The 14,476-nt window shown below is 34.4% G+C and overlaps 1 protein-coding gene across 12 annotated transcripts in view; it reads right to left on the bottom strand.

The window, feature by feature from the left end:
* The window catches only part of Akt3 (AKT serine/threonine kinase 3), a 267,691-nt gene that overhangs the window by 90,929 nt on the left and 162,286 nt on the right, over positions 1–14,476 (bottom strand). For all 12 annotated transcript variants that reach the window (XM_078022976.1, XM_078022977.1, XM_078022982.1 and 9 more), the window contains one exon: positions 11,903–12,034. In XM_078022976.1, coding sequence (XP_077879102.1) covers positions 11,903–12,034 — 132 coding nt within the window. The remainder of the gene's footprint in view (positions 1–11,902; positions 12,035–14,476) is intronic.

The following is a 14,476-nucleotide window of genomic DNA, read 5'->3' as shown; positions in this document are numbered from 1 at the left end:
AAAATGTCATATATATGAAGCTTGTTCAGTCATTCATTCTTCCACTTATTACTTCACAAATGTGCAAAACTATGTTCTAAGTACTGTTAAAGAGGGAGAATTAAACAAGAGACAAAGTCCCTACTTTTATGAAGCTTTCAATCAAGTTAGTCAGATGGTAATCAGGAATCAAAAAACACATACACATAATACACACACACAAAGCAGAAGAAGGGACACTACAGCTAATGAGCATCATATACTGTCTATGAAATATATAATGCAAGTGGCTATTTTGGGATATTCAGAAGCAATCCTTCATTAAAAACAAAAACAAAATCCTGCTGGGCACAGTGATATAATCCTGTAATCCCAGAAATTCAGGAGGCTGAGGAGGACTGCCAAGTTCCAGGTCAGTCTGAGTAACTTGGCAAAAGCCTGTCTCAAAGAAGGGAAAAAAAAAAAGGGTTAGGGACGTAAAGTACTTCTGGGTTCAATCTTCAGTATACCACCCCACCAAAATCCTCAAGTTGTCCTTATTAAGTGCTAACAAGGACTGTGCAGGTATAAAGCGATTAAATAAAAAAGATAAAATAAGGGCTGGGGTTATAGCTCAATGGTAGAGCACTTGACTAGCATGTGTGAGGCACTGGGTTTGATCCTCAGAACCACACAAAAATAAATAAATAAAGGTATTATGTCCATCTACAACTAAAAAATTTTTTTAAAAAAGATAAGATCCTAGAAGAGATGTAAGTAACCAATTTAATAAATAGTAAACTGATTCTGACAAATGGTATTAAGAAAAAATTAGGATTATATACTATTGTAAATGGGGTAGAGAAGGGAAACCAACACCATTGGAAGAGTGGAAGGAAGCTAGGTAAGATGATGGAGTGGGATGGATAATGGCAAAATTTATGTCTGACAATATTTACTAATGCTTCTTTGATAAAGACAGCAAAAACAGGAGGGATCAATTAAGAAATTATTATAGTACTTCAAGAGGGAAACAAGATGCCTTGAACTACTATAGTGGAAACAGGAACAGGAAAAATGGGGATTATAAGATATCTGCCATTAACATGAGGGTGAACCAAAAGAAATATGTCTTTATAAGTAATGAGAAACAGATTTACAGGAGAGAGAAAATTTACCTATTATGGTTTAGGATGTTAAGTAGTTTTAATCATTGATTTGGGGAAAAACTGAAAATTAGTGAGTATGAAGCCCATTTGAAACCAATAAAGACATAGTAGTGCTTTAGAAAATATTTCTAATATTTCATTTTACTTTGGGAAAACATAAGAGTTAATTTTCTATGTCACTTGGTTTCATGGACAAAAATATTTTTTTTCCTGAATTCTGAATCTCTCTAAATTACATGAAAGGAATCAAGTAAAGATGCATGGAGGAAAAAAACTAAAACAATATTTGTTATTATACAAATGAAATTGGAACTAATAAAACATACATATATTTCATAAAGTAAAATGCATTTTCTATCACATTTTACATCTGATTAGTTTAGAATTTTCCCCATTAATGCAAATTTAATGGTACTGTATTTCACATACTAATTAGTTTTTGCTATGAAGGTATGTACAAGCTAAAAAGTAAACACAGATGCCAATAATTTTTAATTACAGCTAAAAGCAACATGTCAAAACAAGACGTTAAAAATAACAGAGATAAAAAATTAGTGGCTAAAACAATGTGAGGCTCTTCAAAAAATCAATTCATTGATCATAATTATAAATGAAGAGTTCTAGAAATGCTTGGATATACAATATAAGAATAATAATGCTTTCATGAAAAGATTCCTGAAATACAGATTTCTACATATTCAACCATGGTAAAAGACTAATAACTTTTAAACCTAATTTCTTTCACAGAAAGGTTTATTTAGGGGAATAGAATTTTATTTATTGAGAATATAAACAGAACAGTCCACTCTCTCCTATTTATTTTCCCAAATCCTTTCCAGTTTATCACTCACCTTCTACTGGACCTGGTCTAACTCACCCTTCACTTGCCCCACTCACTGTTTTACAACAAGTTTTTTTTGAAGGAGTCCAGGAATAGGAGATGACAAAGAGGAGGAGAAAGAACAACTTCTTTATATTATCAGGGATACCAATAATGTATCTTGCCTTTGTATCAAGTTATGTTTTATTATTCTCATTTGTATAAGTAAATTGAGGTCCACAGCAGTTAAATAGCTCAAGCTGCAGGTGAAAAAGTCAATATTAATCTTGTATCTTAGTTGAAATTGAAGGGTCATTTCTATTTCACAACTGCTTTCAAACAGCTTACTCAGTATCAAATTAACTAGAATCTTTTACACTGTTCATATTATCTTCTCCATCTTGAACACGAGTCTGTAATGAATAGCTGTCAGAAGATGACTGAAATCAGGATATATTACATCTAAAGCATTTATTTCCTTCATCCTTCCAAAGCAATAAATGAGATCTAGAGGAGATGTCAAGCAGGTTGGGGAGACAGAAGAGGGTAGAGAAACATTACCATGGAACACTTATTTCTAAATTAAACTACAATGACTGCCAGTGATCATTATTCACTTGCTCACTGTCTTCATAAGCCGCATGTTACTTTTTAAGAGGAGAAATGTCACACTTACCAAGCTCTAAATTTCGGGTTCTTATTCTCCTCTATTGAAAACATGAGCACTGGCCCAACTGTGCTAAGACATCTCCCACTCTCCAATTCTCAGAATTTATTTTCACCATTAACAAATTTATATTCTAAAATTTTTTTACCTCTAAAGAAAATGTAAGTGCAATCATCTTGTTATCTATAAATACAAATATATGTATGTATTATAAATTATTTTATATTATATATTATATATATAATATTCTATTTGATAAATTGTTCTTGATGGTCCTGTTCCAAACATTACTTGGATAGAGGGTAACATACTTGCTTTAACTTTGATCCTGATACAATCACTTAGACCTGAGTCTTTCTTTAACTGGAGTGTGTGTCTGTTCTGCTCTTTCCTTCTGCCCCTTCAATTCTCAGTATTGACACAGGTAAATCTCTATCTTCTCACCTCTTTATCTGAAAACAAAACCTCACATAAACATAAAACTAGCACCATAGAGCCCCCCTCCAATTTCAGCTGAAGTCTTCTGAGATTTCTTTCATCACCATTAATTAGGCCACTATTCCATTTCTCAAATGGTTGTTTTGAATATTTCCTAGGTTTTCTTCCATAGCTGGTATGTATGCTGAAATATATACACTAATCTTGCCAAGCAAGTTACCTTATCTAGTTAAGCTATCAAGCTGAAATTGGAACCCCATTTGATCTGGCCTTTCAAGTCTAGAATGCTTTCATTAAGTTGTTTCTCATTATCTCAACCTCACTCCCTGACATTTTCAAAAATGTGATCTTAATTCCTACTCTGAAGAAAAGCCATGAGAAACTAACATTTAACACATTTGATCACTCCCTCTTCCTGAAAACATGTTCTTTTTGTTTCCAGGATATCATGACCTCTCAATTTTCCTCTGTTTTAGTGGTTTCCTTTTCTTTGTCTCTCATGCTGGTCTCTTTTTTCTGAACCTTTGAATAAGAAGTGCCCCCTGGCACTGAGACCACGTCTTTTAACCAGGTATACCTATTCCTTAATGAATTCTTTCAGACTTTGGCTCTAGATACTTCAAATCTAGACCTCATTCCTAAACTCAAGAAGTGCCTATTGGACATGAAAGTCTAATATTTGATTTAAACTTGGGCATCTAATAGTAATATCAAATCTGTCATGTCCAAAACCTATTTTCCCATTTGCCTTAAAATGAATTTGTTTCTCCTACAATTATCTCTATCATAGTGAATGATAACATCATCCTTTCACAGTTGCTCAGGACAAAAACCATCCCATGTCTTCAAGTCCTTTATTTCTTTCATACTCTCCATTCAATCTCTCAAGAAATCTGGTTGGTTCTTCAACAAAATATACCCAAGGTCTGACTATTCTCCACCTCCACTATTACTACCATAGTGCAAATCACTATCATCAATTATTATTGCAGTTAACACCTAATAAGCTCCTTCTTTCTAATCCATTGTCTATTCTCAACACTGCTTCCATAGAAATACTACTGAAATGAAAACCAGATCTGATCTCCCCCTTTAAATGCCAAGTGGCACTCCCTAGATGAAGTGGCTGATATGTTGCATATGCAGGCCATGCTGGATTGGATTTATGATTAACAGCATAATCATATGCCCCTTACTCAAGTTAATCAAACTGGTCTAAAATCAAACAATTCAAGAAGTTATGTAAGATTTGCTGACACTTCTTCCTATGCATCTTACAGATCCTAAGAAAATTAGAGTGATTAACTCAGAGAACAGCAAAAGACCAAAAGCTAAGGAAGTTATTTAAGAAAGGTAAAATTTTAAATGGTCACTAAGGAATGAGATAAATAAAGTGGACATTCATGAGGCTGGCAGAAATATCTTAATGCCACACTATCAAAAGTTGTGTGGACCAACAAGAGCCCTTGTTGATCCTCCTATACTGAAGAAGTTCTAAACAAACACATTATAACCTAATTTGAAGGAACACAAAAAACTGGGAGGCAAAGCTGACACTTTGTAGTAAAATTAATCAAAATTAGGGTTGACAGAAGAACCAGGGTTTCTTGGACCAATGAAAGCCATACGTACATATATGGAGAAAATAGGGGGTAAAGAAGAAAACTTCCAGGAGTTCCCTGACAGAAGTCCAAAGCACCGTGATTTGAAAACCTGTTGATGAGGTTCTAACCCGGGCTACAATTAAAATGGGAGAATATGAGGATGATCTATGAGATTAAAGTTTAAAAATCTGGATGATAGCAAGAATTGGACTCAGAGGTGCTTTACCACTTGAGCTACATTCCCTGTTCTTTTTATTTTGAGACAAGGTCTTACTAAATTACTGAGGGTTCTCACTAAATTGTTGAGATTGGTCTCAAACTTGTATTCCTCCTACTTCGGCCTCCCCAGTCACTGGGATTATAGGGTTGTGCCAACATGCCTAGCAAAACCAGCAATGTCTGAATGGACTACATTAAGTGGTTGCATCCTCTTTATCCGAACATGATGCTAGTAGGATGTTATATCTACCAAGGGAACATTTCAGCTACTGTACTGCAGAAGGCACACTGGTTTGCCCTTGTATTCACTAGATATGTTGAATGAGAATCTCCAGAATTTCCTGAGCCACACAGATTGTTAACTCAAAACAGTATCATGATGGATAAAAAGAGATTATCATATGAATCAATAACACTTTAGAAGCTAGAATGCTGTTACCAACAAATTTTCTGTACTATAACTCTCTATACTCCACAAAAAACGGTGATGGCTAAGGAAGACTAACAGATTATCAGAACCAAAATAGAGTAGTGTCATCTACAACATCAGCAGTACCTGGTATGTTCTCAGCACTAAAAATACAAAGAGCTAAAGAAAGTCTGATAATGTCTGATTATCAGAAGTGTTTGATCTTGGTAATGCTTTTTTCTTAGTCCTAAAACAACAAACAAAAAAACCCTGTAATCTCCTCAAGTGGGAATGATCCCGATTTAGCAATTATGACAGCAAGACGATGAATTCATAAGAATAAATTTTAATTAGATGCAAGTTCATAAAAGTATTACAACATCAGAAATTTACAAACAAGCTTAGGACTGACATATAGTGGTGACACAGAAGAAAACCTTAAGCTACATGATATACCCAGCAGATATCCAAAGGCCCACCTAAACTTTCAATTCTTATGAATAACCTAGGCATAGGCCATCCATGATATCCCATAGGAAATAAAAAATAAATAGTTCTTATTGCTTACATATGCAAGAAGCATCATACCTGCTCAGTCTGTTTGGGTTTTGGAGGACATAAATTCCACATCTGGGATTAGCACTAACTTTGATCTACAAAACGACTTGAAAGATGAACATATTTAAATGGAAGCTGAAATACTAGCAGGCTATATCTGAACTGCAGCAGCTCAGTCAGTGCATTTGGGTCCTTATGCTCCACCCTAAAGTATGATTTTCAGAAGTATCTCAACTCACACAGACTGGAGGAGCTTATGGCAATAAGCTCATAAATGCGGCCTAAGGTCTTAGACAAGAAACATTCCATACATAGAAATACAGTGCACATCATTAAAGAGACAATTACTGAGAATTAACTGAAAATAACTCTTGACTAACAGGTACCTATTTTTTTTTTTTTTTTGGTACTGGGGATTGAACCCAAAATCATTTTACCATTGAGCCATGTCACCGGGTCTTTTTATTTTTCTAGACAGGGTCTCACCAAGTTGCTTAGGGACTTACTAAGTTATGGAGGTTGGCTTTGAACTAGTGATCCTCCTGCCTCAGCCTCTCAATACAGGCACATGCCACTGCCCAACTCAGATATCATATAATCTTGAAACCCCAAATAACCAGATTTCTTGGATAAAACCTCCCTACCTGCCCCCCCCCAAAAAAAACCCCCAAAATCAAACACTAAGAAGGTAGTGTACTTCCTCTGGAAGGCAGTTCCAAAATGGAAATGGTTTAACCGGAAAGTGCTATTGGAGGAATGCAATATTCAGGAGCAGGTAGTCTCTCTTGTAGTTCCTTCCAACTTTAGAGCCATCTTAGAAGCTGCCAGATGCCACTGCCACATTCTGTTGTTCACAGGGCAGGGACCTATAAAGAGCTCTCAAGTGACCAGCCAAAAAGTGACTTGCATTTAAGTATGTGGCAGTTCTATGGTGGACAGCACATCTGGAAGGTCACAACACTATAATTCAATGATGTAAAACTGGCTGAAAAAGGTAAGACCAAACCAGTTCAGGGGGCTCATTTGCATGTTGTCCTCTTTTCAGTGATGGGAGAACTGAAGAACAACAACAACAACAACAAAAACGTGCTGTTTGAGTATTATACTGACAAATAGTGACCATTTTACTGCCTATAGTGTAAGGCTGATGCAAAATGGGAAAGTAGATTATTAAAGGGATAGACTATTAATGAGGCATGCCCCCATGGAAATCACTGTGGGAAGTTAAGGGGCATACTGAAGCAGGACACATCAATGCTCATCTGAAGGATCTCCTTCAGGACCACAAGATAACTGGAGTCAAAAGATGGTGGCCACCTGTATACCTGAAGTAAGTACAATGGAGAACTGCAGCAACATACAGATGAAATAACCATTGACATATTCCTTTCACTATAATGCATAAAATGCCCATAAGAACTGTCTTGTCATCATAAAGGCTATCTATGCTAAGCCCAGGCCAACATCATTCTAAATGGAGAAAAATTGAAGACATTCCCTCTAAAATCTGAAACAAGAGAGGATGCCCTATTTCATCACTTCTATTTAACATAGTTCTTGAAACACCAGAGAAATTAAACAAAAGAAATTAAAGGGTTGAACACAGTAAAAAGAAGAACTCAAATTGGCACTATATGATTCTATATCTAGAAGACCCTAAAAATTCCACCAAAAAAACTTCTAGAACTAATAAATGAATTCCACAAAGTAGCAGGATATAAAATCAACACCCATAAATCAAAGGCATTTTTGTATATCACTGACAAATCCTCAGAAAGGGAAATGAGGAAAACTAGCCCATTTTCAATAGCCTCAAAAATAAAATAAAATAAAATACTTGGGAATCAACTTAACAAAAGAGGTAAAAAGATTTATATAATGAAAATTACAGAACCCTAAAGAAAGAAGTCAAAGAAGACCTTAGAAGATAGAAAGATCCACCTTGCTCTTGGGTAGGCAGAGTTAATATTATCAATGACCATATGTCCAAAAGCACTATACAGATTGAATGCAATTCCAATCAAAATCCCAATGATATTCCTCATAGAAAGAGAAAAAAGAATCATGAAATTCATGTGGAAAAATAAGAGACCAAGAATAGCTAAAGAAATCCTTAGCAGGAAGAATGAAGCAGGTGGCACTGCTACACTAGATCTTAAATTATACTACAGAGCAATAGTAACAAAACCAGCATGGTATTGGCACCAAAACAGACTGGTAGACCAACGGTACAGAATAGAGGACACAGAGCCTAACCCACAAAATTACAATTATCTTATATTAGACAAAGGTGCCAAAAACATGCATTGGAGAAAAGATAGACTCTTCAACAAATGGTGCTGGGAAAACTGGAAATTCATATGCAACAAAATGAAATAAACCCCTATCTCTCACCATGCACAAAACTCAACTCAAAATGGATCAAGGACTTAGGAATAAAACAGAGACACTGCACCTAATAGAAGAAGAAGTAGGGATTAGGATCCAACTTCCTTCCTAAGACTCCTTTGGTGCAAGAATTTAAATCAAGAATCAATAAATGGGATGGACGCAAACTAAAAAGTTTCTTTTCAGCAAAAGAAATGCTCTGTGAGGTGAACAGAGAGCCCACATCATGGGAGCAAATTTTTACCCCTCACACATCAGAGTACTAATCTCTAGGATATATAAAGAACTCAAAAAGATAAGCACAGAAAAAACAAATAACCCAATCAACATATGAGCCAAGGTCCTGAACAGACACTTTTCAGAATAGGATAAACAATCAATCAACAAATACATAAAGAAAATGCTCATCATCTCTAACAATCAGAGAAAAGCAAATAAAAACTACTCTAAGATATCATCTCACTCCAATCAGAATGGCAGCTATTATGAAGACAAACAACAATAAATGGCAGCTATTATGAAGACAAACAACAACAAGTTTTAGCGAGGATATGGGGAAAATGGTATACTTATCCATTGCTGGTGGGAGTGTAAATTGGTGCAGCCAATATGGAAAGTAGTATGGAGATTCCTTGGAAATCTGGGAATGGAGCCACCACTTAACCCAGCTATCCCTCTCCTCGGACTATACCCAAAGGACTTAAAAACAATATACTACAGGGACACAGCCACATCAATGTTCACAGCAGCACAATTCACGATAACTAAACTGTGGAGACAACCTAGATGCCCTTCAGTGGATGAATGTATTTAAAAAAGTGACATATATACGCAATGGAATTTTACTCAGCAATAATAGAGAATAAAATTGTAGCATTTGCAGGTAAATGGATGACGTTGGAGAAGGTAATGCTAAGTGAAATTAGCCAATCCCAAAAAAACAAATGCTGAATGTTTTCTCTGACTCATAGTGGGGTAGGGAGTGGGAACATGGGAGGAATAGATGAATTCTAGATAGGGAAGAAGGGAGGGAGGGAAAGGGAGGAGGCAGGGGATTAGCAAGGATGGTGGAATGTGATGGACATCATTATCCAAAGTACATGTATGAAGACATGAACTGGATGTCAACCTACTTTACATACAAACAGAGATATGAAAAATCGTGGTATGTATGTGTAATTAGAATTGTACCGCAAAAAAAAAGTATATGTATAAAGACATGAATTGGCGTGAACATACTTTATATACAAAGATATGAAAAATTGGGGCTGGGATTGTGGCTCAGCAGTATAGTGCTCGCCTAACATGGGTAGAACCTGGGTTCGATCCTCAGAACCACATAAAAAAAAAATAAAGGCATTGTGTTGTATCCAACTACACCTAAAAAATAAAAAAAAATATTAAAACAACAAACAACAAAAAAGATATGAAAAACTGTGCCCTATATGTGTAATAAGAATTGTAATGCATTCCGCTGTTGTGTATTTAAAACAAAATAAAATCAATTAAATAAAAAAAAATTGAAAGATAACTTGAAAGCCGAAAGAGAGAAACAACTTATCACGTGTTCAATGGATTGTCAATAACAGACTTCTCACCAGAAACTTGGGAGATCTGAAGGCATTAGGTTGATGTGCTAAAGAAAAAATCAGAGTCAACCAAGAATCCCTTATTTTGAAAAACTGTCCTTCAGAAATGAGATAGAAATTAAGATACTCAGAAAAAAAGAAGCTGAAAGAGTTCATTTACCAGTAGATCTGCTTGGAAGAAATGATAGAGGTCCTTCTAATTGAAATAAAATGGCATTAGATAGTAACCTGAAGCTGTAAAAAGAAATATCTTTAGCAAAGGCAAATACATGGTCAATTATAAAAGTTATTATTGTAACCTGGTAATGAATGCTTTTTGTTTTACTTCACAATTTAAGAGACTAATGCACTTAAAATATCAGTAATTTCTGATTTTGAATATATATTTTCTTTCAAAAAATTGATAAACAGATTTGGTGGGGAAAGCAAGAAGAAACTATATGGATCAGAGTATCCTAACCATATTTTGTCAAATATATCCAAATCTGTACAAATACTCAGAAAAACACAAGTAGTTAGCGATAACATACAATGTCTTATAGGATATTTTCAAGTCTGATGAACAGAAATTAAACAATAGAGTACAAGAATGACTAGTACATAAAAGGAGGATCAAAATAGAACTGATAGTGACTCAATTGTTTGATATACAACAGATAGTGATAATGATAGCAAATATTTATAACAATATGTTTATCTTAATTTAATACTATTTTAATTCAATACAGTTTAATTGATAAAATTTATTCATGATGGCAAATACTATTATGTTTACTTACTAAATTATTCCTGACAGCAACTCTAAGATGTGGGTACTATTATTTTTGTCATTTTGCAGATGAAGAATTTAAGGCATAAAACGTTGAGTACTTAGGGGATCATTTAGTAATTGGCAGAGCTTACTACTACATTACAGTACCTTCCGGAAAATATTGGTTTCAGGTACTGTGCTAAACACTTTACACGTCCTAATCCTCATAATAGTCCTAAACAGTAGGATTTATCCTATCAATTTTACAAATAAAAGAAACTAAGACTCTAAAGGGCTGTCCAACACATTGAAGGATATTTAGCCTTTTACTTGGTGACTGTCAGAAATATCCCTCTTCCCAACTGAGATAAGAAAATTTGATTCTTCCCCCACAAAAACCCCCAAATATTTCCAACTGCTACTTAGTCAGGAGTATTCTCCCTAAAATTGGTGTTAAAGGTCATTAAATGGGATGTGAACCTAGGTCTGTGCATCTCCAAAGTAAATGTTCTTCATAATAGGAGACACTGACTTATGAAGAATTTGAAGCAAATATTCAACTATGGGTGGGGTCAAAGTTTCATGAAGGACAAGGAACAATTCATTCCAGATGAGGTTTATAGTTGCAAATACTTGGAAGTAGTCTATAAAGTATAATACAGTATAGCACATCATATTACATGTATCATTTGTTGAATTAAGACATAAAGCATGGGCCAATTTATAAAATGCTTCAAAATTTGTCTTTTGAGAGAACTGTGATTCAATGTAGAATTCTGAGTGAGAAATGAGTCATTAACCTGTTAATTATTTGTAAGGGTCTAAAATGAATAAAGCTGAGGGGGGATTAAGCCATTCTAAAGGAATGTAAAAGAGTCATTTCTTTTAGTTTCACCATTCTAGTGTTTTCACATCTACTTAGAATGCTTTTCCATTCAATGTTATATAATCTCTGAGTTATGAGTACAAAACCATTAATACTACCCTAGTCAATTTTTTATTTAGTAAGAAATTCAGAATACTGGGGAAAAATATTAAACAACAACACTATTAATATTAGTGATACAGATCACAAATATATAGTAAAAATACTCCCAAACATATCATTAATATCTCCATTTCCTTACAGAAATAAAATACCTTCAGTATAATTTAGGCTAACATTATTAATTTCTGAAAATATTTGATTAACCGATACTACTGCAGCAGTAGCCAACAATCAATATTTTGCTTGTTCAATGGAATTTCTACGCTTTAGTATGTCTAAAAATGAACATAAGCTTGTATGTTCATGGCAAAAAAGATTTAGTATAAACTCTTCTAATCAATTACCTTTGCAATAATGACTTCTTTCTTCAGAATCTTCATGGCATAATATTTCCCACTTGCTTTCTCTCGAACCAAAATAACTTTCCCAAAAGTGCCTTTTCCTAGTAGTTTCAAATAGTCAAAATCATTCATTGTCTGAAAAACACAAATTTAAAAATCTAATATTAAATACTTGAGATAATCTGTTAGTATGAAATGTATATATCTTCAATATCCACTCAAAAACAAATTTTGCCAATTTCTAAGCACCCCTAAATGAAAAAGAATTAGATTGGCATTGGCTGTCTTATCTACAACCATGAATGTTGAAAGTAATGTAAGTAGTTTTCAGCTACTGGAGAAAATTATTTTGAACCTAGACTTCCATAGTCAATCAAATTATCAGTTAAGTGAAAGAGCATAGGGAGAAAAATGATTTCATTAATTTTCAAGGTCTCGGGCTGTGGTTGTGGCTCAGAGGTAGCGCGCTCGCCTAGCATGTGGGAGGCACTGGGTTCGACCCTCAGCAACAGATAAAAATAAAATGAAGATATTGTGTCTACCTAAAACTAAAAGTAAATAAATAAATATTAAAAATTTTTTTTCAAGGTCTCAAGGATTTAGTGGTGCTGCTACCCTAGGATAATGGGATAAACAAAATGTCCTACATGAATACTTCCAATATGCCTAAGGAAGCAGCACTTTTGAATAAGTTATTTAAGAATGTATTTCATCAAAATAAGGATGGAATCTAGAAAATTTTTAGAAGAAATGGTGAGACCAACCCTCGTTAGTGAAAAGAAATCTAAGATAGCCGTTTTAACTTCTGAAAAAGTGACTGGTACAATTAAGACCATGAAGGCAGGCAGACAGAAGAGCTATTAACCTTCTTGTTTGCAATTTCATGTCTCATTCCTATTTCTAAATCAGGTGATCTTCAAGATTTCAATGGGCAGACCGACCACTTACTCTCTACAGTCTCCTCTGTGTGTACTTCTGTGTTCAACATTCTTCCATAAACTTTCAAGTTTTTAAAAATTGTTTGTCTTCCCCACTCAGCTTTTCATTTTTTTGGACTTGTCTTCATTTGAAATTACTATTATTTTAAAGGGTTTTTGGATGCAAAAGAAGGTTACTAGGTATGCTAAATTTACTTTCTTAAAATTAAACTCAGTTTAGAGCATTATGAATAACATGTTAAGCACTTGGGTTTTATCCTACAAACAGAAGTCATTGAATATTTTAGTGTCTTTTATAACTTTTTTTTTCCTATTTACCATCCATCTGAAGAAAATGTGAGAAATGTCTCAAATCAACGTCTTCAGCTTCCATCTCAGGAAACAAGGGAAAAAAGCAAATTAAATCCAAAATAATAAGAAGAAATGATCAGAGTAGTAATGAATTAAAATTTTAAAACAACAACAATCGAGAAAATTCAATGAAACCAAAAGGATTTTGAGAAGATCAATAACAACTGATACCCTTTAGTCAGACTGGTTAGGAAAATAAGGAGAATACACAAATTATCAATATCAGGGATGAGAGAAGTAATATCACTACAGATACTACAGATATTAAAGGGAACACAAGAGAACATAATGTCTTTATGACAATAAAACTGACACTGAGGGAAATGAACAAGTTCCCTAAAAGTCTCAAATTACTAAAACTGGAGAAAAAACAGATAACTTGAATAGCTATATATTTATGAAGGAGATTGAATTTGTGCTCAGAAAATGTTTCAATAAAGCAACTTCAGGTCTAGAAGGTTTAATTGGTGACTCTCACAAACATTTAATGAAAACAAAATGATACCAATTCTATACAAATTCTTCCTGAAAACTGAAATGAAGAAATACTTCTCAGTTCATTCTAAGAAGTATCAGACTGATACCAAAACTAGACAAAGATATTTTAGGAAAACCATGAAGCAATATCTTTCATGTACATACACATAAACATTCTAAAAGATTAAAAAATGAACACCTACATCCATTTTCAAACTAATTTGTTGTCTATAATTTTGATAGTTTCCCCAAATGTTAGTAACTATTCAATATCTGTAGTACAAAGGAAAAGATAAACAGCAAAGAGACAGCGGTGGGGGGGGGGGGACGACAAAATAGACTTATTAGTTCAACTACAAAAACATGGGACTCTACAAATTTAGAATATAGTAACAAAGCTAGTGGCACTTGGACAATAACAGGCAATCTGAGGAAGATTTATCTTTAATAATAAATTTTTTAAAATCACGGAATAACCACCAAACAATTTGTGCTAAGTAATCCCCAATGATGGCTTCCTTCTTCCATGAAAACATGAGATCAGTTCTCTCCCTGTGCTATCCTTGTATCCTGTGTTGAATATGGACTGTGATGAAAGGTATACTTTGTCAGTTCCAAACCCAGCCTCTAAGTCTAGCAGCTTATGCTTCCTCCTCTTGGAAAAATTTACAAAGCTAGCTCTACTACTACAAGGAAGCCTAAGCTATTCTACTGAAGAGAGAGAGGGTACATAAAAAATCCCTGGAAGATAAGATACAACAGAGAGAAACCATGTGGAAAAACACCAAAGTGCCTCAATCAAGTCACCATC

The sequence above is a fragment of the Ictidomys tridecemlineatus genome, chromosome 10 (genome assembly GCF_052094955.1).
Source record: "Ictidomys tridecemlineatus isolate mIctTri1 chromosome 10, mIctTri1.hap1, whole genome shotgun sequence".
In the NCBI taxonomy this organism is placed as follows: Eukaryota; Metazoa; Chordata; class Mammalia; order Rodentia; family Sciuridae; genus Ictidomys; species Ictidomys tridecemlineatus.
The sequence above is the reverse complement of the archived record's forward strand: the minus strand, read 5'-3'. Positions and strand labels throughout refer to the sequence as shown.